The sequence below is a fragment of the Lepidochelys kempii genome, chromosome 10, assembly GCF_965140285.1.
Source record: "Lepidochelys kempii isolate rLepKem1 chromosome 10, rLepKem1.hap1, whole genome shotgun sequence".
Lineage (NCBI taxonomy): Eukaryota > Metazoa > Chordata > Testudines > Cheloniidae > Lepidochelys > Lepidochelys kempii.
In genome coordinates, this window is record NC_136389.1 from 44,669,740 (window position 1) to 44,697,207 (window position 27,468).

General features: G+C 47.1%; 1 protein-coding gene across 5 annotated transcripts in view; it reads left to right on the forward strand.

The window, feature by feature from the left end:
- The first annotated feature begins 3,696 nt into the window (after nucleotides 1-3,696).
- The window catches only part of CPEB1 (cytoplasmic polyadenylation element binding protein 1), a 78,422-nt gene continuing 54,650 nt past the window's right edge, over nucleotides 3,697-27,468 (forward strand). For 2 of the 5 annotated variants that reach the window (XM_073363185.1, XM_073363186.1), the window contains exons 1-2: nucleotides 3,698-3,805; nucleotides 20,981-21,158. In XM_073363185.1, the coding sequence (XP_073219286.1) occupies nucleotides 3,791-3,805; nucleotides 20,981-21,158 (193 nt within the window). In that variant the 5' untranslated portion in view covers nucleotides 3,698-3,790. Of the gene's footprint in view, nucleotides 3,806-4,636; nucleotides 4,851-20,980; nucleotides 21,159-27,468 lie in introns of those variants that run through there. The other 3 variants (XM_073363187.2, XM_073363188.1, XM_073363189.1) reach the window with 3 other exon arrangements.

The window sequence follows — 27,468 nt, forward strand, 5'->3', positions numbered from 1 at the left end:
CCTAGTGAAAAAGTTTTTCCTAATATCCAACCTGAACCTCCCCCACTGCAACTTGAGACCATTACTCCTTGTCCTGTCCTCTTCCACCACTGAGAATAGTCTAGAACCATCCTCTCTGGAACTACCTCTCAAGTAGTTGAAAGCAGCTATCAAATCCCCCCTCATTCTTCTCTTCTGCAGTCTAAACAATCCCAGTTCCCTCAGCCTCTCCTCATAAGTCATGTGTTCCAGACCCCTAATCATTTTTGTTGCCCTTCGCTGGACTCTCTCCAATTTATCCACATCCTTCTTGTAGTGTGGGGCCCAAAACTGGACACAGTACTCCAGATGAGGCCTCACCAATGTCGAATAGAGGGGGACGATCACGTCCTTCAATCTGCTCGCTATGCCCCTACTTATACATCCCAAAATGCCATTGGCCTTCTTGGCAACAAGGGCACACTGCTGGCTCATATCCAGCTTCTCGTCCACTGTCACCCCTAGGTCCTTTTCCGCAGAACTGCTGCCTAGCCGTTCGGTCCCTAGTCTGTAGCTGTGCATTGGGTTCTTCCGTCCTAAGTGCAGGACCCTGCACTTATCCTTATTGAACCTCATCAGATTTCTTTTGGCCCAATCCTCCAATTTGTCTAGGTCCCTCTGTATCCTATCCCTGCCCTCCAGCGTATCTACCACTCCTCCCAGTTTAGTATCATCCGCAAATTTGCTGAGAGTGCAATCCACACCATCCTCCAGATCATTTATGAAGATATTGAACAAAACCGGCCCCAGGACCGACCCCTGGGGCACTCCACTTGACACCGGCTGCCAACTAGACATGGAGCCATTCCATCATTTCCAGCTAGTAACAGACCATTACCATTGTCAGGATTAGTTTATATAAATACATTTAAATACTCTCTTACTTCCCTTAAATCTGCTGGCCATAGAGTTCTCCTTTGAGTCAGTATGTGGTAGTGTGGCATACATGTTTGTGATGCTTTAAGTTCTTGCTTTCCAGAATCTAAGAAGTCTTCATTGCCCTCTGCCTAACCTCCCCAAATTCCCCCACATCTCTAGCTGATCAGGTTGCTGAGAGCCTTGAAAACCTGAACCAAGTGAAAGTGATGCAGTGAAGTCTGCCTGGGGAACCAGAAATAATTCTGAGAGATGTGAACTGCCTCTTTCATTTCACTGATGGCTAACTCATTCACCCAGTGATATATGTTGAATGTCAACATTGTGGACTATTTCACCACTCATTAAGGCATGGCAGAAATGAGACACAGGATGATAGTATGAAGATCTGCACAACCTCCTATGAATGACAGCTCAGCCCCCCTTGCCTATGGGGAAACCAAGGTCAAGAAGCCCAGTGGGTTGGGGTATACCTGCCCCACCGAGCCCAAGATGGTGTTCTTGGATCTGAGTGAGGAAGAGCTGAGTTCATGGAGACCAGACAGCCTGCAGGCATAATTGTAATTTGAACATCTGTACAAACTACAATGAGCAGCATCTCATGTGGGCAGAGTTTATTTTATGGGCAGAGCTTGGAAAAGCACCTGTTTTTCTCCTCAGTCTGACCCCTGCCTACACCATTCTCATTTCAGACAGGTCTTGTTCATATGAAGAATTTTTTCCTAAAATTTGCTAGTGTTTGTAGCAAAACTAGGAATGCTAGGGAACCAATGGCTTTTTAAGCAGCATATTATGCAGATATGCTCCTAGCCGAGTTGAATAGCATGGTACTTAAAATGCCTGTCTATACTGTTCTTGATGTTATAACCACCAGTGTTAGCAGTGATAAGAAATTTTAAAGAAAAGGGCTAAAAACAACCAGTGAACTTACAGTTAAATAGTGGGTTATATTAGGCATCTCCAGAAAGGCCCAAACAATCAAAACCAAATAAAAAAATATTTTCAACAAACCAGACAAGAATAGTCAGTTAACTAACAAAGTCAATGCACAGACACAATAGAGCACAGTATTATAACCTGGGCCCCAATCCTGCAGATTTATTAACATGGTGCCAGACTCTCAGCTGGTGTGAATTGGCATTAGCTCCAGTGAAGTCTGTTCCAGCTGAGATCCAGACTCTGAGTAATTTGATGCACGACTACCCGCAATGGGTTACTTTTGTGCTTAAGACTTTAGAGGATTAGGGGATTGATGTCAATGCTTGCTAGATATGCACAGGTTGGACTTTGAACACTTAACTGGTCATTTTCAGAGTCCAGCGAAGGGCAACAAAAATTATTAGGGGTCTGGAACACATGACTTATGAGGAGAGGCTGAGGGAACTGGGATTGTTTAGTCTGCAGAAGAGAAGAATGAGAGGGGATTTGATAGCTGCTTTCAACTACCTGAGAGGTGGTTCCAGAGAGTATGGTTCTAGATTATTCTCAGTGGTAGAAGAGGACAGGACAAGGAGTAATGGTCTCAAGTTGCAGTGGGGGAGGTTTAGGTTGGATATTAGGAAAAACTTCTTCACTAGGAGGGTGGTGAAACACTGGAATGCGTTACCTAGGGAGGTGGTGGAATCTCCTTCCTTAGAAGTTTTTAAGGTCAGGCTTGACAAAGCCCTGGCTGGGATGATTTAATTGGGGATGGGTCCTGCTTTGAGCAGGGGGTTGGACTAGATGACCTCCTGAGGTCCCTTCCAACCCTGATATTCTATGATTCTCCTTAAACTTAAAAATATGTTTCAGAGACCAGTCTACACTACACACCTATATCAGTACAACTACATTGACTGGGCGTGTGAAAAATCCACACCCCTGACTGACATAGTTGTACTGACCTAACCCCTCGTGTAGACAGTGCTATGTCCACAGGAGAGCTACCGCCTTCCAGGGAGGTGGATTAACTATGCTGATGGGAGAAACTCTCCCATCTCCATAGTAGCATCTGCACTAAAGTGCTACAGTAGCACAGCAGCAGGGGTGCAGTTGCATTGCTATAGCACTGTATGTGAAGAAAAGCCCATAGTTACTGAGGGCTGAATCCTGCTATGGATCCATGCACAATTCTCCTGCCTGCCCATTGGTTCGGGGGGATTACCTGCTGGTACCTGGCGCCTGTGCAGGCTGCACTGTCATGTTAAAGATGAGAGAGGGTCATTGCAACTTGGCTACATTTTACCAAAATGGCCTTGTGATGCCGTGCTTAGATTTCTAAGCCATACATGCAAATTTCTAGCAATCCTGGTGCTTCATGAGTACCCAGTGCCTTATTCAGCCTTGCCATCTGACTGCACACCTCGCCCAGGCCATGGAGTGAAGAGCAAAGCACAGTGAGGGGTGAGAGGGAATGGATTATAGAAGTCCTGGCTCCCAGCCCCCTCTGGAGCTGGCACAGAACCCAGGAGTCCTGAATCCCAAGTCCCTTGTTCTCACCAATAGCTACCACTCCTCTCCCTGAGCTGGGACAGAACCCAGGAGTCCAGGCCCCTAGCCCCCCCCGCTCTAACCACTAGATCCCGCTGCTCTCCCGGCGCCAGGGCAGAACCCAGGAGTCTTGGCTCCACCGCTGCGCAGCAGCCAAGCCAGCCCCGAGAACGCGCGGCGCCCCCTTTAACTACCCTTAGGGAGCGTCTGCAAACTCCCCGGGGCCACGGCCCCGCGGCGGGCGCGACGGGTGTGGGCTGTCCGGCCGGCCCCGCCCTTTGGCGACGCCCCCTGGGCCCCGCGAAGCGGGCGCCGCCTGCGCGGGCGGCTATAAAACCCTCCGGGGCCAAGCAGCGCCCGTTGCTGCTGGTGCGAGAGACCAGCCAGCTCACCCGCCCCGCAGCAGCGACCCTGCCCGCCCAGCGCCATGGCCTTCCCTCTGGTGAGTTCCCCGCGCCGCACCCCTCCCTCCGCCGAGCCCCGGGGGCGGGGCGGCACGTGCTGGCCGGCGCGGGACCGCGTGTTGACTTTCACGGGCGGGAGGGGGCGGGGCGCGGCGCGCGAGACTCCTCGTGACGAAGTGTTGGTGGTAGGTGGAAGCGGCTGCTGTGGCGGGGGGGCAGACCCCCCCCCGCGCGCCTTGTCTGAGCCCTGCGCAGGGCCCCTGGCTCGCGGTGGGCGGCTCGAGCTTGGAGCGGGCCGGCCGGCGGGGGCAGGTCTCGGGCGCTGCGGCCCGCGGGGGGGTCCAGGGCACCCGTGGCGCAGCCAGACCCGCTGGGCTGGGCTCTGACCGCGCCAGTTTGGCCGCTGTCGCTCCGCGCAAGTTTCTGAGCTTTTGGCCGTCCGCGGCCGGCCTGGAGCAAGGGGCGTGGGGTGCAGTGGCCAGCAGGTGCCGGCGTCAGCGGCTCGCTGGGGCGTTCAGACCCGCCCTCTAGCTCCTCCTGCAGCCCGCCCGCGAGCTCTACTCCGGGGGCCGGCGGAGTGCGTGTGGGCTTCCACCCTCGCTGCGCAACGTCCAGCACCCAGGGCTCGCCTCTCCGCGGTGCTGCTGGCTTGGGCTGCGCGACCTCGGCCCCCGGGCACGGGCTGTGGGACCTGGCTGCGTGTCTGGGAGGGGAGCAGCCTGCCGCCCTGCCCGGCTCGCTCCAGCTGTGGAGTTCGCGCAGGTGCCCGGGCGCAAGGGCCGGCGGCTCCGGGGCGGTGAGTGGGTGGGGGCTGGGGACCTGGACGGCGCTAGGTCCCCGCAGCGGTGGGGCGGGGTCCTGGCGGGGCGCTCCGCTCTCGGCCCCTTTAAGGGCCGGTCCCCGCAGCGCCAGGCGGGCCGCCCCCTCACGTGGTTTCACACGTTCGCGGAGGAGCCCGGAGCAGCAGCCTCGGCGGAGCCGCCTCCCGGCCCGGCAGCCCCGCGCAGCGCCCCGGCGCGGACACGCCCGGCCCGGCCGGGGCAGCGGCACCTGTTGACAGCGGCGAGAGGGCGACCACGCCAGGTGAGGGCCGGCCGCGGGGCGACCCCCGCCGGAGGATGCTTGGTCATCGCTGTTCCCCCAGGGCGCCCCGGCCTGGGGATGGGGCCCCGGTGCTGCCGAGAGGAGGGCTGGGGGTCCCTGCCTTGGGGAAGGCTCCAGCCGCCCCTGCGGATCTGCCCGCGGCGGGTGAGGGGCTCGCACTGCCGGCGGGGCGGAGAGGGACCCGCCTGCGGGGCAGGGTGAGCCGGGTGTGAGTGCGGGCGGGCTGCCGGCGGGGCTCTCGCTGTGGCTCCCTCACCCGCGGCTGGGAAGGGCTGGGCCGGCAGCGCTGGCTGCGGGTCATTCACCCCTGCCGGGCGCCGCTCGGCCTGGCGCAGAGGCCCTGGGCTCGCACTGTCTCCAGCTTCTCGGGTGAGAGCAGCTGTCAGCGTGGGGTGGGGGAGGCCGGTCCAGCGTGAACAGCGGTTCTGTGCTGCCGCACCTGCTGCTGCTCAGGGGTAGGGGAAGGAGCCGGGGGAGTGACCACCGTGCTCTTAGACTGCCTGGAAAGGTGGTTGGAAAATCAAAGTTTGAATTAACTATTTATGGCAAAAAGAACAGGAGCACTTGTGGCACCTTAGAGGCTAACATTTATTTGAGCATAAGCTTTCATGAGCTCACGAAAGCTTATGCTCAAATAAATGTTAGTCTCTAAGGTGCCACAAGTACTCCTTTTCTTTTTGCGAATACAGACTAATATGGCTGCTACTCTGAAACCTATTTATGGTAAGAAATTGGCATAAGGACTTGGGTTCAGAGCTCTTCTATAGTTTGCTATGATTTCTTCCAGCCTCCCTTCAGGCTTGGGCTGAAGCCCTATTCGTTTCCCTTATGTTCTCCTGTTGTGAGCAAGGAGACTAGTGCTTGGTGCTTCATTGCCTGTTTTTCCTAGTTAATCTTAAGAGACTTGGATTGTAGAGAATCTCTCTACAAAGGTACAGCTCAATCCAAACATTGGGGGCTTGTGAAGAAAACACCTAAATCCCTTAGGAAGAAAGGTCTGCACACCATAAGAAGTTGTCAGATAAAAACACTGGCTAGTTTCAGTCTGTCTGCCATAGTTACTGCTGCCTATTGGGGCACATATGGCTAGGATGTCACCAGGGAAATGTGCAAGCAGACCTCTCAGGATTTGCTTTGCTGTAATGATCCCTGGCTAAAAGGTGTGTATCCAGACTGAGAAGTACATGAAGGATATGGGTCCTTGATCCTTCACATTTCATAATGAAAGTTATTCTCTGCTCTTCTGAATTTAGCGTGTGGGTTAAAGAACCATATCCTTGCCCCTGGAGTTGGGCAAGGACTTGTTTAAACAGGTTTGTTTAAAGTACCTGTGCTTTAAATAAAGACAGTTGTGCAACCTTTTCCCACACTGTGGAGCCCCATTTACAGGTGGGGGCAAATCTGTCCCCCCACTTTACTATTCAGCAGCCTGAACCCCTACACCAGGGGTTCTCAACCTTTCTTTCTGAGGCCTTCGATATGCTGTACAAACTCCATGGCCCACCTGTGCCACAACTGTTTTCCTGCATGTCCAGTAGATTAAAAGCCAGAGCTGTTTGGGGGGGGAGGGTAGCAAGTAGGGCAATTGCCCAGGGCCCTGAAAAGCAAAGTTGCTTGGGCTTTGGTTTCAGCCCTGAGCGGTGAGGCTCGGGCTTCAACTTTCTACCCTGGGCCTCAGGGAGTCTAGTGCCTGTCCTTCTCTTTGGTTTATCTTCTGAAACCTACTCAGCCCCCCAGGGGGGCCCTGGGTCCCTGGTTGAGAATTACTGCTCTACACAGTCTGAGTGAGTGGCATTGCAACCTGTGCATGGGGTCAGGTATCACTCAGGTTTGTTCTGTCCAAAAAGTGGTTGGGCCATGACCATGTTGCCCCTCAACTAGGGTGACCAGATAGCAACTGTGGGGGAAAAAATGGGGTGGGGGTAATAGGTCCCTATATAAGAAAGTCCCAAAAAAAAAGCATGGCCTCTTTAAAAATAGGACATCTGGTCACCCTGCCCTCAACTCCATTGCCTGTACCCACCAGCTGTTGAATGTTGGGGGAGATGGAAGGTGATTTTTCCAAATTCTTGTCTGAGTGAGTTTGTGCATATGAGCCAAATGCAGCTGTGTGCTCTGAGTTCTGCTTGGCTGCTTAACTGGGAGTGGGGTAAGGGAGAGAATAAGGGCATGGCTACACTGGAAACTTAAGTGCTGCTAGTGTGGTCTTGTGCTGGGAGAGAGGTCTCCCAGCACTCCTGGTAATCCACCTCCATGAGGGGATTAGCTCTGGCCCTGGGAGCACAACTTCCAGTGCTCGGAGCCTGTCTACACTAGTGCTTTAAAGTGCTCAGACTTGTTGTGCTTGGGGGTGGGGGGGTTGATTTTTCACACCCCTGAGCCAACAAGTTAGAGCACTATAAAATCTAAGTGTAGACAAGCCCTAAGTGGTACAGAAATGCTCCTTTCTTGTGGCGTCAGTTAGGTGTTGCTCACAATAAATTGTGCAAATCTGATCCCCACAATACTTAGGAGGCATGACCTAGCTAACAATGTTGAGATTTAAGTTCTCATTTAGCATGTGGGTTAACACCTCACTGTGATGAATGGGGCTGTTCAGACCTCTCAGAGCTATTGTTCCAGGCTGCCTGAATTCTGTAAATGTCTCTACATCTGTTGTACTCGATCACTTTTTGATGCTTTGTTCACAACCAAAACATCTAGATATGCTTAACAAAAGCTGGAGAACGGGATAGCTTCAGAGATGTACCAGTGCACTGTACTGTCACGTACTGCTCCCTTACTTGTAGGAGCTACTAAACTTTGCTGAATGATGCTCCACATGAGCCACAGTTGGCAGTGATCCCCCAACACTAGGACGTATGCCACAGTAACTTGTCAAGCCACTTTTCAGCTACCTGGTGACTGCCTGCCTAGCTGAGTGGCTCTGGTGATGCAATATAGTGCTCTAATTATAGCACAGCTTATTTGTCTTAGATAAGAAAGTGGGTAAGTTAAAGCATTAAATGATATTGGGGAATTATGTCCAAAGTGGCTGTAATGCCATCATGTAGTGTTTAACAATAGCCATGGGTATTTATCTTCTCTCACCAAAAGAACACTATATTGAATTAGTTAGTCCAGGGTCAGACTCTATCTAATGGGGTTTTGGCTGAGAGGGGTGGGGTCAGATGCTTGCTGCAGCATCTGGAGAGATTCCCAGACTAAGGCCTGGTCTTGTATTTTAAAAATTGTTGTAGCATGGCCTTCAGAGGTGTGAATGGCACTGGAGCTATGCCAACATAACCCCTAGTGTAGACACAGCTAGGTCAATAGAAGAATTATTCTGAAGACCTAGCTACTGCTGCAGGATTACCAACAAGCCTGGTCAGTTAAGCTGACCTAACCCTGGCATAGACCGCTCTAGGTCAACAAGAGGACTTCTGTTGACCTAGCTACCACCTCTTGGGGAGGTGGATTACCTGTCCTATGTCAATAGGATCAACCCTGTCTAGATGGGGCTTACACTGGCATAGTTGTAGTGTTTCAAGCGTAAACAAGCCCACAGTAATGAGAGCAATGGAAGGTGTTGTAGGAAGTGTCAGCTGTATGGTGCACTGTGCTGTAGCTGTCCTACTGCAGTGTCCGGAGTGTAATCAGGGCCAAAAGGCATAGTGGGGCTCCATAAGCCCCAACTTCACTTGGGCCCAATGGGCAGCAGCTCTTAGAATGGCCTCCTTTTACTGCCACAGCTGAGGGCTAGGCTACTCTCCCAAATAGGCCAATATAGTGCTGGTGCTCAGGGGTGTGAAACTCACCCTGAAATGTCGTTAAGGTGACCTGGTGTAGACGCTGCTGGGCTGATCGGGGTCTTCCATAGACCTAGCTGCTATATTTCAGGTAACTTTACTGCAATAGTAAGCATCTAGGCTGTTGTGGAGCCAATAGTTCTGAACCAGGGGTATGCAGAGGCCTTCCAGGGGATACATCAACTCATATTTGCATGGTTTTATAACTGGCTACATGAAAAGCACTAGCAAAGTCAGTATAAACTAAAATTTCATACAGCCAATGACTTGTTTATACTGCTCTAGATACTATACACTGAAATTGGTACCATTGGAATTTTTGTTTCCTTTTCCTAATCTGTTCTGCTCCCCATCACTAGTTACTTTACTAATTCAGTTTTCCTGCATTTGTTTCTTAAGCGATGTTGTAACTCCTTGCATTTCCTTTCAGAAGGACCTGTAGTCTAAGGTTCTTATTAGGTATCTTAGATGTATGTATCAAGAGAATCCTGGGTCTCAAAATCCTGAGACATGTTAAATACAGAGTATTGTAAATTTCCACCAAACAAAAACATTCAGATCTGTTGTGCCCAACTAGCTGTGAGGCTGGGTTGAGTCTGGTGTCAGGCTGGCCTACAGAGGTGGTCTTCCAGAGCTGCTGTGGATAGGCACTCTAATCTCAGTAAATCAGTAATGGCCAGAATGGTTCAGCATCTTGCTAGCAGGAACTGTTCAACATGGCTTCCTGGCTAGTATAGACAAGATTAAACTATGCAATACAGTATATCCTCACTGATATAATACTCTTCTGTGCTGCCTCTGCTGGCCTGGGAAATGGTATTGAGCACTGTTAGAGCTATTTAAGACTGATCTCAAATGAGAGAGCAAATTCAGCTTAGTTATGGTTTGGGCTTGGGCATGAATGTAGGAGTCCAAACCCCCTCCACCCACAACAAAGCCCCTACTAATGTCAATGGGAAGGGTTCATAAGGATCAAAGGTGGAGTCTGGCCTTTGTTACTATTTAATATTCTACTGTCCCACTTAATTGGGGGGACAGTCACTCCTACCATTCTGCTCTTCAGCAACTGTTTCTGCCCTATATCTCTTGCTTCTCCATCCTCCTGTGTGCTTGCTTCCCCTGTTCTGTATTGCCTTTCTTGCAGCAATTCCTGGGCTTCTGCCTCACCCCTCTCCATTCAGTCTGTTAAAATGCAGTGCAGTAGCTAATCTTGATAGTGCTGTGTCATGCTATTACACCCCAGTTTGTCTCACAGGGCACCCAGAGAAATCAGCTGGGCAGGCTCTGTCCCATGCATGCTGACACCCCAGCTTAAAGATAGTTAAGGCAAATGGTCTTGCTTGGGTCCTGTCTACGCTACAGAATCTCACACATACGGAGGTGGTGGTGGTCTAAATTGTGGCACAGTAGTTGGCACCATTATACTGCAAAATGGGGCTAAAGCATGCCTTACCCATGTTTCCACAGTATGAAGGTTTTGGACTTCATGTTATTTGGGAACACTAGAATCATCATTTGTTCCAGTTGGCTGGAACAATCCCTGGGTTTGTGATTTGTAAGGATTTCCTGTGTTCTAACCAGGTCCCTGACAGTTGACTTTGTCTGAAGCTGTAGGACAGCATGCACAGCATATGCTGTACAAGAAATTCTTGCACAACCCTCTGGGCCACCTAATTGGTCATCTAATTGGCCATCACAAACTAGTATGATATCCTGAGGTAGGCCCAGATGGTGAGGGTGAAAGGGGAAATGTTAGCCAGATGGACGAGGGTAGGTTGCCCTGTCCTGTCCCCAGTGAAGAAAGGTAGTGAGGAAATGGGGAAACAGGAAGACTATGTGCAGGTCTGCACTTAAAATGCTGCCTGGGCACAGCTGTACTAAAGTGAAGACAGTTCTATGCTGGAGTGAATCCATCTCGTGCAGAGGTGATAGGAGGTGCTCTCCTGTCAGCATAGCACTGCTACCCCAGGGGTTAGGTCAGTAGAACTACATGGCTGAGATGTGGATTTTTCACCTTCCCCTCCCACAAGCCTGTAGTTATACAGGTATAGGTCTGTAGTGTAGACCTGGCCTATGATGCACAGTGCTTAGGTGACTACTTAGGCATGTTAAACGTGGCTAGCTGTGTAAACGTCATGATTCCTGAGTGCAGGGGAGAGGGAGAACTGGGTCAGACTGCTGCTTACTGACTGTAACGAGGTTAACAGGGCTAGTATTAATTGCTTTTTGCAGGGCCAGTTGCTTTATTGTGCACTCTGCTCCCTGCATTTGGCAAGAATTAACTTGTTTGAAACCAGAGCAGCTGAAGCCAGCATGGCTCTTGCTTCTGTCTGTGCACTAGTGTGACAATATTGATGCTGTCAGGAATTTGCTGTGCACATCATTCCACAATTTGTATAGTTGTGGTGTTTGCTTGTGAACACTAATGAGCCTGGGTTGCTAGGAGAGGCATTACCCAGTGTAGTTTGTGTTAACACCAAAATGGCAGTAGCTGGTTTTGGAGAGGTGGAACAGTATGCAAAGCTGGCATTCATAAAATCTTCACTAAAATCTTGAGGTTCAGGTCTGCTCTCACATCTGAGCAGGTATGTGGTTCTTGTTAATCTGTTTGTATTCCCTTAAATGGGTCTCAACACCAACACTCAGTTTCCAGTGAGAATTAATGGGAACTTCAATGCTAAAGTGCTGGAACCTGCAGGATGCACTGTTTCCAGGAATGTAGTGCTCTTGACCTTACTGTGATAGTATGTGAGTCTCCATTTAAACACCTTATATTTGGTGGTAGGAATTTAAGGAGGCCTAAATAAAGTTCTTATTAGAGAGTGGCTTTTGTATGTCTGTCTTCTATCACTGGGCAGTGTCTGCATGGAAACAGCATAGCAACAGAAGACAGGCCCCAAGCATTCTTCTCAGGTAGTCAGGGCTCAAGTTGTGTTCCAGACTTTCCACACAGTCCGTACCCCAGGGGAAGTGAAGTGTTTTACTCTAACAAGGCAGCTGGCAGTCAGATTGGAAACACTTTTTTTCATAACCTCATTGGGGGTTTGGTTGAACTTGAATTGGTTCTCTGGAAAAACATGGCAGCATTAAGGGCTGGATAGCTTTACCCCGTCACACCTTCAAAACTGTAAACTGCTCTTTTACCTACCAATTGTGAACTGAATGACAAGGCTAGAAAAACTGTTTGATGGAGGACAGTCTTTCTACATGAACACTAGTGTCTAGGTCTCTTATCTAGCTGACACTGAGGGCAGGTCTACACTACTGCAGGGATTGATGCTCTGAAATCGATCCACTGGCAGTCAATTTAGCAGGTCTAGTAAAGACCCACCAAATCGACTGCAGATCGCTCTCTAGTCGATCCCTGTGCTCATCTTTTGATGAGAAGAGTAAGGTAAGTCAATGGGAGATTTTCTCCTGTAGACCCCATGGTAACTCGACCTAAGGTACGTTGACTCCAGCTACATTATTCATGTAGCTGGAGTTGTGTAGTGTAGGTTGACTTAGCCTGAGGTAAGAAGGGTTCTCTGAACAACTAAGGGCTAGTCTACACTGGCAATGTTAAAGCGCTGCCATGGCTTGTGTAGTTGCAGCAGAGCACTGGGAGAGAGCTCTCCCAATGCACTGGAGAGAAAAAACCCACCTCCACAAGGGGTGTAGCTACCAGTGCTGGTGCACTGTCTACACTGGGGCTTTACAGCACTGAAACTTGCTGCACCTGGGGGTGTCTGCTCCCTGGCACTCTACATTTGAAACCAGTATGGTTCCAGTTAGAGCTGTGCAGAGGACTTTGAGATCGAGGTTTTGTGATGGTCTAATTAGGACCAAACCCCAAAATTTTGAAATTCTTAAGGAGAAAATTCTGGAAACATCACTTTGGGTTAATCAAAATGTGGTGTTTCAATGTTTGGCAAAATTAAAACTGCATATCTTGGATTCTACTTTTATTAATGCAATACAAAATTCAAAACAAGTGGCTTCAAAACAAAGTCAAAATACTTCGCTCTAAAAAATAGCAAATGGGATGTTTTGACATCAGAACTTTCCATTTTTTTCAAAGCAAAACTTTGGCAAAAGCAACACAATTGCATGGTGTTTCATCTCAAAAACAATGGTCTCTGACAATGGTTCTGAGATTGTCTGGAAACAGCTGGTCAGAACAAAGCATTTTCTAAGGGCCTGTCTTGACTAGATTGCAAGATTTCCCTCACCAGTTCTTCTCCACTGGCATTTGGAGCATTGAGACTCCAGGTATTTTACGTGGAGTTAGCTTAGGGCTTGTCTACACAAACTTATTTTGCTGCTTTAACTGTCAGTGTAGTCAGGGCTGGATTTAGGGGCAGGTGACAGACAACTGACTGAAGTGCAGGGCTTGAGGGGTACTGGGCTTGGGGTGCTGTTTTTTGTTAGTGATAAGCTTAGAGGAAACAATTTTTAGTTGCTTATATATGGCCCAAATAAATCAGATGCACAGATCCTAGCATGGAAATTTATTGTCTTATGATAGGGATAAGCCATGCATTCAAATTGTATATTGAACTTATGAAATGGGCTACCAATTTAATTAAAAATAATATATGCAAAAGTTTAACAAAAGGTAGGGAGGGGCAGGGGCCAAAAATACTCCTCACCTGGGGCACCATTTGGTCTAGGGCCATTGGAGTGTAGTTAAAGCAGCAAAAACCCTGGTGTGCATGCAGTTACACAGTATAAGTGTATATGATATAGCTTACTCCCTTTTAGAAAGGGAAATGAGCTGTACCAGTGTAAGGCACCTGCATTCACACCAAGGCTTGCTTTTTTTAAAAAAAATCACACCTTACCTATCTAGTTATACTGGCATAGCTCTTGCAGTGTAGGCCAGGCCTTGGCATTTCAAGCCCCATTTCAGAATCCAGCTTGTCTGTACTAGGATTCTTGACATCACAGCCAGTGATGGAACGGAACCCAGGTTAGCACCAGTGGGAAGCTACTACAAAATGTTCCTTGTGTGGAAAAGGCTTAAGTTTGCTTGGTAAGCAGAAACAAACCTCACTATTCTAGACCAGGTAAGGACCTAATCTAGAACCTGGTTTTGCCTAAACTACCCTGGATGACCACCCATGTTTGACTTCCTTACACTGTTCAAATCCCACATGAAAACGTCATGTTACATTCTAAAAAAAGTTTTTCCAGCAAGCTTAGATGGAGCTGGCTCAGGCTCCAGGGCTGAGAGCTTTGGTTAAGGGAAGTTGGGGGGGAGGGATAGCTCAGTGGTTTGAGCTTTGGCCTGCTAAACCCAGGGTTGTGAGTTCAATCCTTGAGGGGGCCATTTAGGGATATGGGGCAAAAATTGGGGATTGGTCCTGCTTTGAGCAGGGGGTTGGACTAGATGACCTCCTGAGGTCCCTTCCAACCCTGATATTCTATGATTCTAAGTCCAGCATGAGCAGCATTATTGCAAAGTACCCCCATACATCAGCATACTTCAGCCCCAAGTGAGACCCCACTCAGTGCAAGGAGAGCTCAGTCTCACTGGGCCTCTTGAAATGTGGTCTCAGCTGAAAAAGCCAGTTAAAATCCAATTGGAACTCATAAGAGACCAGAAGTGTCCACTTACCATCTGCCAGCTGTGAGGCTTCAGAAGTGAACTCCCTTTGGTCACTAACTCATGCTGGGCCTCACCTCTGGCTCATTGGTTCATGTCCTCAGACTAATCTTCTGAGTCGTCGCTTCCATTGTCTATCATGAAGCCCTGCTACTCATCTCTGGGTTCAGTGAAAACCCTTCGTCTCACTATCCCTCAAGACTGAGCCAGTGATCCAGCTTCCCTCCTGCTATGTCACTCTAGCCCATCCTGTTTCCTCTTTCAGTAGTAGCTGTGTGTAGGCACTTCAGGGAGCTTCATATGTCTAAATACGTATGTTCTTGGCTATGAGTGAGGCTGCTCATGCTTCTGGTAAACTAAACACATCCTTGCACTGGCTTGTTTAACCCTATCTGGTCACCCTTTTATGTAGTAATTTTGGTTCTGCACAATCAGTTGGAGACAACCCAGTACAGAAAGACCCCTCTCTGCAAAGACTAATGCTTCAACAGTTCTCCATGCTGTCACTTCATCCTGCATCAGCACAGATGCTGCTTGTTGGAGCTGGTTCTCCAGACCTTCTGCACTGATGCTTTAGTTGGAGTAGCCCAGTATCACTTGACCAAGGAAGCAGAGATGAAGGTATTGTACCAAAGCTTGTGGCAGCATCCACTGCAGTGATTTGAATCTTACCTCTTTGTTGGCTAGTCTTCACTAACTAGTAAACCACTTGTGCTAGTAATGTGTGGTCTTTATGCTACCAAGATCTAGAAGGCTATATCTAATTTGCATGCGACTTTACATCACATTTCTGGAGTACCCATCACCATAGTATCAATATATTGAGTGGAAGTCTCTTCTGCCCGTGAATCAAGGCCATGTTTCAAATATTTGAGGTGGGAAGAGTCAAGGGAGATGCAATGTGGGCAAGATATGAACAGTCTACCTTTACAGGAAGGCTTGTAGGCTTGTGGGCTGCAGGGCAAGGATTACTGGCACAGCTTCCCTGGAACCAAAGTGTTGATGTCAAGCTCTCAGTTGAGATGACCATGTGACTTAAGTAATGTAGGCTTGTGTCTGGGAGATTAAAGCAATATTCATATTATGGATTTGAACAAATAGATCTTCTTGTGACTCTGCATATATCACTCTGGTGTATAGGCCTGGTCTACACTAGAATTTTAATCCATATAGTTACAGCTCATGGGGTGTGAGAAATCCACACCCTTGAGATGTAGCTTTACTGGTTGAACCGTGGTGTAGACTGTACTAGGTTGATGGAAGAAGTCTTCCATTGACCCAGCTGCTGCCTCTTGAGGAGGTGGATTACCTACACCAACAGGAGAACCATCTCAGTGTAGGTAGTGTCTAGCTACCTGTGAAGCACTACAGTGGTACAGATGAGCCACTGTAATATTTTAAGTGTAGACAAGACCTTAGTAAAGCTACCTCAAATCAGATCATTGTAAATCCATTCTAGCTGAACTTGAATCTTGAAGGTGACATCTAAGGAGGAAGTACCCTTTTTTGCTACTTTTGTACAAAGGCCTAGAAGTTGAGTTGGTTCTGCTTTTTGCTGTTCCGAATTGCCACTCAAATCAGCATGGAAGCTGCTTTACTGAGAGGTTGTCTACACTAGCACTACAGCAGCAGTGCTGTAGTGCATTAGTGAAGAGACTACTTATGCTGGTGCCAGGGATTCTCCTGTCTGTGTAGGTACTCCACCTCCCTGGGAGGCGGTATCTAGGTTGATGGGAGAATTCTCCTGTCTAAACCAAGGATTAGGTCAGTTTAACTGCATTGCTTTGGGATATGGATTTTGCACACCCCTGAGGAATGTAGTTATATCAGCTTAATTTCCTGGTGTAGACCAGGCCTGACACTGTAAAGAGCCCTGCAGAATGGCCTTCTGCATGCTTCCTCCCATGGCAGCTTCTGAACTTCCCACATTAGTTAAGCCTGACTAGCATTAACATGGTTCCCTGCTTTCCTACTGTCCTTTCCCAGAGCTCCCTAGTCTCTGTATCACTAGAGATAAAAGTAGGGAGTAGGTTTTATTCTACTCCATAGATTGAGTCAAATTCAAGGTCTTTAATTTGGGAGAGAAAGCATGGTCAAGCACCTTTCCTTGAACAGTGGAGCTGTCAGCTGCACTGGCGTTAAATAGGTGTTAACACTTAAAACTATCACTAAAATCTGTTCCATCATTTGCCTAGCTTCTACCTGGTGACACAGCAGGATTTGACAAATCCACAAGTTCTCAGGTATCATAGTTATTCAGGGTACAGAATACCTCAATTTCTAATCTAAAAACTAGAAGAAACATTAAGGCTTGAAAGTTTTCAGTTATAACTGCCCTTGGAACTAGGAAGTAAAGAAAACTGAGAAAGTTGTACTGATAAAGCTAAATATGTTTAAACAGGTGCAAAAACACTGGTGCTGGAGCCAGTGGATGGACTGAGGAACATGGACTATGTACTTGGGTTTAGGATAAAGTTGTAAAGACTTTCTGATTCACACCTGCCAGGTGGATCCTGCCTTCTGAGCCAGTGGTAGCTGTGCGTGTGTGTATATATGAGGAATTGGAAAAGGTTCAGAAGGGCTATAAAAATTATTAGGGGTATGGAACGGCTTCCATTTGAGGAGAGTAGTAAGACTGGGACTTTTCAGCTTGGGAAAAGAGGCAACTAAGTGGGGATATCAGAGGTCTGTAAAATCATGAGTGGTATAGAGAAAGTAAATAAGGAAGCGTTTACTCCTTCTCATAATACAAGAACAAAGGGCCACCAAATGAAATTAATAGGTAACAGGTTTAAAACAAACACAGTATTTTTTCTTGCAATGAACTGTCAACCTCTGGAACACCTTGCCAGAGGGTGTTGTGAAAGCCAATACTATAACAGGGTTCAAAAGGGAGCTAGATTCATGGAAGATAGGTCCATCAATAGCTATTAGCCAGGATGGGCAGGAATGGTGTCCCTAGTCTCTGTTTGCCAGAAGCTGTGATTGGGTGACAGGGCATGGAACACTTGATAACCTGTCCATTCCCTTTGGGGCCACTGTCAGAGGACAGGATACTGGGCTTGATGGACCTTTGGTCTGGCCCAGTATGGCAGTTACGTTCACTTACAAGAGAACTTTAACAGGGCTTCTAAAAATAAAACCAGCCCAGCAACTGTCTATTCAGACTTTGCTTGATTTTGTGCTGATAGCAGCATTTCTGGCATACAAGCCTTCCTTCCCATACGAGCGTTGTAGTGAGACTGCAACCGCTGGTTATGAATAAAGGAGGTTATGTATGTCGGGTATCGGTGTTAGTCTGTATCCACAAAACCAACAAGGAGTCCAGTGGCACCTTAAAAACAGATTTATTTGGGCATAAGACAAAAGCTTATGCCCAAATAAATCTTAGTCTTTAAGGTGCCACTGGACTCCTTGTTGGTTTTTGTGGATACAGGCTGTGTCCAAGATTCCTGAAGAGAAATTTGACTTTTGCATAATTCTAAGTCGGTATGTATTGACCAAGCACATGTTCTGTCTTAAACAGAGCAGAATGCTTTCCTGTTTTCCTTCATTTCATGGGAGCAGATTTAATGGCTGGTAGCTTCAACAGCCTGGCCTGTATCAGCTTTGCTGCAGTTGATGTGTGTTCTGTTCTCGTCCTAGGAATCGAGCATTGTAGCCAGCTTGTTAAAGGCTGCGGAATCCAGGGTTGCACAGTGAAAATGACTCCTTCGCCATTCCAGGGGTCAGGACTGCAGGAATTGTATTTTCCTGCCCCTGTTTTAAACCTTCCCTGCAAGACTCCATCAGTGATAACTTTTGTGTGCCTGTGCATGGGACTTACACAGACACCCACAGGAGCACAGCTCTTGGCTGCATTGGCACTTCAGTTGGATGAGTGGGGCAGGTGTCCCCAACCCAATAGCACAGCACAGTGTGGCATCTTGCTCCTGGGTCAGCAGAGGCTTGAGAATGTAGTGCTAACACTCTGGGATGGTGCCAGGGAGTACATTGCTCTCCATTCCCTCTTCTAGAGGGTCACCATGAGGCAGGGCTTCTGGGAGGACAGGAAAAGACCAACACTTAGTTATGCTTTTCCTCCCTAAAGTCAGGCTAATGCTCGGCTTACTTTGGCTGTCATTCCAGTTAATAGCTGCTGACTGGAGTGATGGGCAGGGGACTAGCTCACAGTGCTGTCCTGTTGCTCTGCAGTGGCTAAAGAGCATGAGTACCAACCTCAGGACAGACTTAAGAACCAGCATGCAAGCACCAAATTGGCTGTGAGTTCTAGACATACATTTCACCAACCACTTACCAGGCATCAACTCCTCGGGTGCTATCAGCCTTAACATGGAGTCAGACAGTCCTGTTGGGTACCCCAATCTTTCTCACCACCCAGGTGGCTCTATCTTTGCAATGGTCCCTTACACCATGAATCACAGCAAGTCAGGTTACTGCAAGTCCCAAAGGGCCAGTCACTTACCCCAGGTCAGCTGAACCTTAAATCTCACCATACACTACACTTGTAGCCAATCCTATAACAAACTGTCTATAGGTTTATTAAATAGGAAAAGAAAATGAGTTGCTTAAAACAGCAGTTCTCAAACTTTGGTGTGTGTGGGCCACTCAAATTGCTGAGACCCTCAGCAGACCACTTAATCTTTCCAGATGTTTTTTGTACCATTAGCTAGCTAACAAAGCACTTTGGATGAATGTGCTATATAAAAAACCTTAGTGATTAACATTTTTTGTTCTACAAATAAAAGCGCACAACTCGTATTTAATATCAGTAGTCTTACCTTTCTAATGCAATGATGTGCCCTCTCCCCCTGAGCTGAGGAAAGTTGCATGGCTCCACTAATTAGGTGGGTGGCCCTTCGTTCTCTTATGTGGCTGCCCAGGCGTGCACCTTAGAGGGAACTATGTGCAGACCACCTGAATGGAGGTCACAGATCAGAGTTTGTGAACCTCTGGCTTAAAAAGTTAAAGCAAGTGTAAACAGACAAATGAGTTAAAATCTTCAGTTTCAAAAGGTACTAAAAACTTCAGTAATAAGTGAGCTTTGTGTGCTCTTAAGGCTAACCCAGGCTCATCATTGGCAGTCTCTTGCATATGCCTAGAAAACCTTGCCCCCAGAGTCTAAGCAATAATGGTATAGTTCCTCCTTGGTAAGGGTTTTTGTTCCTTTCCTCCCTCTGACTTTGAGCTGCAAACTACGTCAATTGGATGAATTCGCTTGCAAGTCTCCTGTGTGAGAGACCTCTAATGTTCCACTCATCTGTTGATGGGCCTTCCTAGTTGGACAAGGCATAACGCCTTTTGTAGGAGGCCAGCATTTCATGCTAATTAATGCCTCTCTGCTGTCTGATTTACGGTTAGAGGCTTACAATGCAAATGTATGAACATTACCTTACAATACAATGTTATAAATGTAATTAATATATGCAGCATTTCACAAGCATTCCATAAAGTCTAAACACATACATATAATTCTAATACCTATTTTAACAGGTGAGCCAGACTGGTTCCAGCTCTGTATTTCAGTATTCAGCTGAGACATGGGGACCTTGGCAGGAGCTAGCACCTGGTCTGCCAGGATCACAAGTGCTCCTTCCCCACTTCCCTCCAAGTGAAATCATTCCTGTAGACTTCATGGTACCTCTCAAAAGCAGGTGTTGTCACCACCTTTTTTTTGCAAGAGGGTGGCTTTCTCACTAACCCCACTGCTCTGATTGCTGAGTTGGGCCATAGTACCTGGAATTGCTGTGTCCAGAGCTCCATACCTAATAGTGAAAATCAAGTGAGGTTCTCCTTCCCCAGCAGCTAGGGGGAGGCCTAGGCAGAGTCTGACTCAATGCAGTATGTTAAATGCTAACCGTGATCAACAGAAATTTGCTGCTAATGTGGGCAAGGATGGTTGTGGTTAATGTTAGTGGGGCATGGCTAGCCTTGGGGGCACCACTACAGACAAGGCATGTGAGCTTTGCTGCACCCCAAAATGTCCCAGGTTTCTTTTCCTGCCCCTCTAGCAAGTAAGTGTCCAGCCACTGTAGGTGCTTCTACACAATCTCTTCAGAAGAAACAAGTGTTTATACGGGTACCATCTAGACTGGTGGGTCAGACTATGACCACTGTGTGTCGTCCATTATCAAAGCAATGAAGAAAGTGCTACCTATGGGCAACCCCCACCCCAGACTGTGCAGTGCAGACAAACTACAGAAGGGCAACTGTGTTCAAGATGGTGTGTTTGGAAATCCTATATTGGCTCAAATGTATCTGTACTCTGGATATGCAAAATTCCAGGACCTTGTCAAACCAGAGCTAGGTGGCCTCTTGCACATCAGTACTGAAAGGGTTCTCAGTAGCTGTTGTGATCTGATCATAGGACTGGAAGACCAGAACTGAGTCCCATATCCCAGTTATGCTGCTGACTTGTGCAGCCCCAGGCAAGACACTGCTTGACTAGGTTGTCTTTTACAGAACAGGGTAAGACTTGAGGAGGGGTGTTCTGATTTCACTGGTCATTCTTTATACTAACAAAAGCTTTCTCACCCATGCTCTTGGCCCTCTTCCTTTGACACAAAGGAACTATACTGAGATGTGGCTCTAAGTGTAGAGGCCTAAAGGTAAAAGTAACCAAGTATTGAACTTAAAACCAAACTGTGGCTGTAAAAATCATACCTTGTTCAAAGTAGGCCAGCTAACATCTAATTAGCATGGCTAGGCACTAACACTTTTCACTTTCTGCCTAGAAGGAAGATATTGGGAGGACCACCAAAGACTGCTGGGATAGCCCTGATGCACCTGCTCTCTCTACTTGCAGCAATGCAGATATCTTCCGCAGAATAAATGCCATGCTGGATAACTCTCTGGATTTCAGTGGAGTCTGCACGACACCCATCACAAAAGGAAGACGTGACCTTTTGCCAGGTGAATTGGCTGGTTTGTGCTCTTATGAGCACAGAGCAATGTCAGATGGTTGCAATACAGGGATTCCATAGCTGGAAGTAATATGTAAACCTGTCTTGCTTGGTATTTTTTAATGTCTCTTTGAAGAGTACTAACAAGTGGGGAGCATAATAAAGATGGTTTGTGAAGGAAACCACTGCAGATCTGTGTGCAGCCCTGTGATGCATAAGAGCCTGAGTCTCTTTCAGCAGCTTCTTTCTACCATAGAAATATCAAAAAGGGTCAAGTCTCTTTTCCTGCTGGAGGGCTGGTCAGGGTCTTCATTCTGGTTTACACACAAACTTGCACTGAAACAACTAAACTGTCACCTTTTGCAAATCTGCTTGGTGCAAGACTTATTTTGGATTGTGTCCTACTTTGATGTTTAAACACTTCCTTAGGGCTTATCTTTGTGTACAGCAGAGCAGCCATACCACTGCAACCCTTCAGTGAAGACACTACATTGACACAGCTTCTCCCATTGGTGTAGTTAATCCATCTCCCCAAGAGGTGATGGCTGTGTCAATAGGAGAAGCTCACCTGTCAGTATAGTGTGATCTACTTGGGGGTTAAGTCAGTGTAACTACATCATTCAGGGGTGGGGATTTTTCACACCCCTGAGGTGATTTAATTATACCAATATAGGTCTGTAGTGTAGGTCTGGCCTCAGGCCTTGTCTTTAGTAAAATTTTGCCAATATAGCTATACTAGGAAAATGCTCCTAGTGAAGACTCGGCTTATGCTTGCAAGCCCCAAAGAGAAGGAGTCCCTCTGTTCATCCAGCCTGCTGCTAGTAAACCTCTCCTGGGTCCTTTCAGCCAGTGGATCCAAGTCTATTTCAGGAGGAGTGGGTATGGTTATGGATGTATCCTACTCCCCAGTCAGTGTGGCGCATAGTTGATGTACGCTAGGAAACTAACTGGGCAGCTTTTGTTTAATAGGCATGTCTGTTACTCAGTCACATTTGAGTTCCAGATTATCCTTGTGGAGAGCCTTCATGACACATACAAGGGCAAACTATGAGACTTGGGCATAAGTTTGCCTTGATATGCTGGTCTTAAAATATCAAACTTCATACGTGACTGAAGAGACTGCCATTCCAAGCACTGTAATTACAATATGTATGCAGTCTTGTTCTCTGTCTTGCACAGTATGTTGTGCTCTTCGCTGGCTTCTTTCCAAAGTGGTTCTTGGATTGGCAAAAGCCATAACACTAGCTGAATGAGAGAATAAAAATATTTAAGGGGTCTCTCTAAAACCAGCTGAGACCAATCTGTCAAGATCAGATCTCATTCTCTGCAACAGGAGGCTAAAATCCTTGTTCCTTGAAATAAGGGTGCAGCTCACTTAAGTACAGAGGATGAAAACATTGCAGGACTGGTGTAGGGATTAAAAACCCTAATAAATTAAAAACATGACTAATCAGTAGCATCAAGAAGATTTATAGAGTGCAGCTTCCTAAGGTTTCTGCAGGAGGCCATCTTGGATGTGGTGGGGCCAGAACATCAGAGGGCCACAAGACCCAAGCTATCACCACTTAAGTCAGTTTTTATTGATGGTGCGGCCCCTTCACAAGCATGGGCAGCTTCAGTTACATCTCTCCTCTTGGCAAAGGGGAAGATGCTTTTGCTGAAGGAGCCCTGCCTTATCTAGCTTATATTAGAACACTTGCTCTCAGTGCACCAGGAGTTTCCATATTTTGGAAAATGTAGAGTCCTGTATCAGTGAGTATACTTGCATGGGGACAGGGCATTAGGTGGGGTCAAATCAGTATCTGTTAATGATATTTCCTTAAGCTAGAAAATTTAACCGCATTAATGTTGTACAATTAATCACTAGTCAAGAATGCCAAAACTCATGTCCATGTGATTCTAATTCTGCCCCTGTGCAGTTGCAGTAGGATCAAGATCACTTACTGTTTCTTGTAGAATGTAGTCCTAGCTGCTTTGTCCAAACTCAAGGACTGAACAAGGCAGGATCCTGCAGGAACTGTTCCTCACTCACTGCAGTCCTATAGTGTAGTTGTATAACTAAATGCTGTATCATAATTCACATGAATAAAGGGCAGCATTATGGTTCTGCATGCATTCTCAAGTATGGCATTCCTCACCTGAGAGCTTAACTGTGCAACTGTAAATTAATGTTGCTTTAATAGTACTACAGTTTTTATCTAACTTACCATCCTGGAAAACAGTTAGGAAAAGGACTTAACCCAGTAGGGAATCATTCATGCTTTAATTTCTGTTGCCAGTTATCTCCATTGACTTCCTCAGCTCATCCTGGATTTTGTTTGTGATTCAGTTTTAGTTTAAAATGCCCCTTTCAGCATGTGTAAAAGGATTACACTCAATGTAGAATAAAGATTTGTAGAGGCTTGGACCCTTTTCTCTAATACTTAAATAATTGTCTAGTGCAATTGAGGAAGTGCACAAATGCATGTAAAGATCCTTCACTTCAAGAGTGGAAAGATGTACAGACACAAGAAAGGAAACAACGCTATAAGCTTGGTGGTCCTGCAGATAAAGCTTTAAGCTTTCAATTGACTGGTATAGTTTATATGGCTGGAGAGTCATTCAGACTCTCAAGAAGTTGTTTGACATGAAGGAAAAACTAATACCAGTGGGACTGAATGCTCCATACTAAGCCAAACAGTACGTCAGCCTTTTAAAAGGCTGACCATTTTCTTTGTGGTTGTCTTAACACTGGTTAAGATTAAACAGCTGAGTCTTATGGGGTTGTCCCTAGTAATGTTTCATCAATTTAATGAATGAATTGCTCCAGAAGTTGCCCAGAGCTCAGCTTCACTAACAATCCAGGTTACTCAGATGTCCAATACAGCATTATATTGGTTGCTGGCAACACTTGCTCTAGCTGTAGAACCTGTCTGGCAGCCTCTAACACTGCACTTGCAAGTATAACACTCCTGAACGTTTGCCTTTTAGTTTGCAGCCTGTGCTTGGTCTCAAAGGTGGCATTTTTGGAAATATAATGGCATTGGGGGACCTGTGTGCTAAGAGACAGTCCCTTCTCCAAAGAGCTTTAAGTCTAAACAGCTGAGATTAAGGATTGTAGCAGAAGTATTTATCCTCACTCTACAGATGGGGAATTGAGGCACTGAGATGAAGTGACTTCTCAAAGGCAGAGCCAGGAATTTAACCCAGATCTCCTGAATTCCAGTCAGTGTCATACCCACAAGACCATTTCCCTGAGCATAAGGAGAATGCCTTAAGCAACTCTTGTTTTGGGGGAGAAGAAAGTACACTTCCCACTATCTCAAATTAAACCCCAGTTCTGAGGGTCTGGAATTTGTAATGGGGCATAGTGCTAGTCCTTAAGGCAGAGGAGTCAGATGCCTACCACACAAGAATTGTTGATCCAGCCCATAAGGGTCATTCTGCAGGATCCAAGCTTTCATTTTAAGGTGGTTCTAGCAGTCACAAATTAAAAGCTTTTTAAAAACACCACACATCACCAAATAGCATGATCACAACTCATACCATTCCCCACCTTGTTCAGTCTGCAACCACAGGGAAATATTCAACTAAAATGCCAAGTGGAATAGATTTCTTCACTTGCACCTTTGAGTTTGGGCTCCTGAATACTTCTCCAGCATGTTGGGGTCAGAAGCAGTGCCCCAAAATACAGAACTATCTTGAAGCCTTAACCATAGTTCTGCAGGGTATAACATGGTATCCTAGTTCAGGCACAGGTAAGATTCGACAATAGAAAATAACTTGTGACTTAACCTGTGACTGGGCCAACATCAGGAAAGCTGAGAATTGTTACACTTGCATGGGAGGAGATGCATAGCATCTCAGATGTTAGACTTTAAAGGGTGACTTTCTGTGTGGACTTCAGTAGCTGTTTCCAACAACTCATTAAAGTGGGTCTCCATCAAATCTGACTCATCAGTGATTGGAAGCAGATCCCCCCCCCTCAACTCTGGGTCATGTAGTAAGTCTTAAGGCTTGTCTAAAGTGTGGGAGTAGCTTCTAAAGTAAGTTAACATGTTGCATATTAAAAGATCTGTGTGGATGCTGCTGGTGTGCACTAAAGGTTCCCTAGTGCGCTTTAATGTATTACCTGCAGTGTGCACTAGCTGGTTCTACACTGACCAATTAATGCATGACATGTTGGTGCAATTTAAAAATCATACCCCTGGTGTAGGCAGGCACTGAGATGATAGCCTCTTCTCCACCAGCTGAGCTGGTTTTTGGAGGGGGGGAGGGTGAGAGAACATGGATTTGTGCTGGAAATGGCCCACCTTGATTATCACTTTAGATAAGCTATTACCAGCAGGAGAGTGGGGTGGGAGGAGGTATTGTTTCATGGTCTCTGTGTATATAATGTCTTCTGCAGTTTCCACAGTATGCATCCAATGAAGTGAGCTGTAGCTCACAAAAGCTCATGCTCAAATAAATTGGTTAGTCTCTAAGGTGCCACAAGTCCTCCTTTTCTTTTTGCGAATACAGACTAACACGGCTGTTACTCTGAAACCTGAGCTGGTAATGTTAGCCTTCTAGTATGTTTGGATTGTGTAGTGCTCTTGCAGCAGCTGTGTTAGCTGGAATTGCTCCTCTTGCTGGTGCAGACTTTAGGTTCTCCTGCAGTGGTTTCCTGACCAGTGCTGTAGTAGGGAGTTCTAGCTCTGTCAGTGAAATGGATTTGTGTATGATCTAGGCAAGTATGTCCTGTGGAGTCTAACTCGTACTTCCTCCTGCTGCAGAGGCCAGGAACAAAGAATGCCTTTCCCCTCTGTGGTTCTTGAAATTGTCATTAATCATTGGCCTTTCAGAGTTAATCACAAACAAGGTATACTCCCCCACTGGCTCTGAAGCAGTTAATACACCATTAAATGTCAAGTTTTGGCACTACTCAGAGTATGTCTACCCAGTAAAGAGAACCCCATGGCTGCCCTTTGCCAGCCGACTCAGGCTTGGGCTGCAGGGCTATTTCATTGCTGTGTAGACTTCAAGGCCAAGGGACTCCTACCCCCAAAGGGTCCCAGAGCCAGGGCTCCAGCCCAAGCCTGGACATCTACAAGCAATGAAGCAGCCCCACAGCCAGAGCTGCACTGACCAGCTGTGGGGTTTTTTTCTGTGTAGACATGACATACCCTCAGATTATGGGAAAAGCAACACTTAACTGAAAGCCTTCAGGGTTTCTTGCCTGTTCCCTGGCTGCAGTGGGCAGAAAGACCCACTATCTACGAACAATAGATCTCAAAGATTCCATGTTCTTTAAGGGCTTGTCTACAGTTCATGGGGAAACTGGGGTGTGAATCCACCCCATACTAGCCTGCTACAGGCTGTCCATGAGGACCCTGCTGCATTTGTTAATGTACTTTGACTTAATCCCATTTCAGTGAGGACTTGATTTAAAGTGAGTTAATGAGCTGTTAATGTGTCAGGAGGGTCCATGCAGTGGCTGGCTAGTGCAGGATGGATTCATGCTGCAGCTTGCCACGAACTAATTGTGTAGACAAGCCCTTAGTGTGGTAAATGTGAATTCTCAAAGACCTTAGACACTAACGGCCTTAACTCCAGTTCAGTTTCATTATGGGCAGAAACCCTTTAGCAAGTGAATTCTCATTCAGTGGCCTAAAATCTTCCACCTAATGCCAACCATGAGGAGGTAAAGAAACATTTGTTCAGAGCTAGAGCCACAAAGGGATTTAAGTGCCTGGGTCCAAAATTCAGATACTCAAAACCCCTGCCCAGCTGCCATCAAACCCTGCAGATGCTTAGTCCCCTGGCATCTAAACTGCTGCTGGACATGCACACAGCCCCCTCAGTCCTGGTACTTAGTTGTGAAGTGGGTGTAGGTCTCCTGAAGGCATGCCTCATGCCTCTCTAAAAACACTGCCATCCAATGAGGTGGCTCTGATAATTCTTAACCCAGTGGCTAGAGCACTCAGTCAGGATGTGAGGCCTGGTTCACTTTCCTCCTCAGCCTGATGGGGAGCAGGGGCTTGGACCTGGGTCTGACTTATTCTCTCTAGTAGAATGCATGGCTGAACCAGAGCAGAGGGAGATGCCCAGTCCTAGGCCTGGTCATCACTGGAAAATTGGGGAGATGGATTACCTGTGTCAGCAGGAGACTTACTCCTGGTAACACAAGTCCTGTCTACAGTGAAGCACTACAGTGGCACAAACCTGAAGGCACCTGACTTCCTCTGAAGTGTGGGGTTAGGCCACCCCCATTTCCTATTGGCTAGCTTAGGTTGCTCTGCACTCAGCTTGCTGGCTTCTGTGAGCTCTGTTCTTAGGTGCAAGTGCGCTCATGCAGTGTC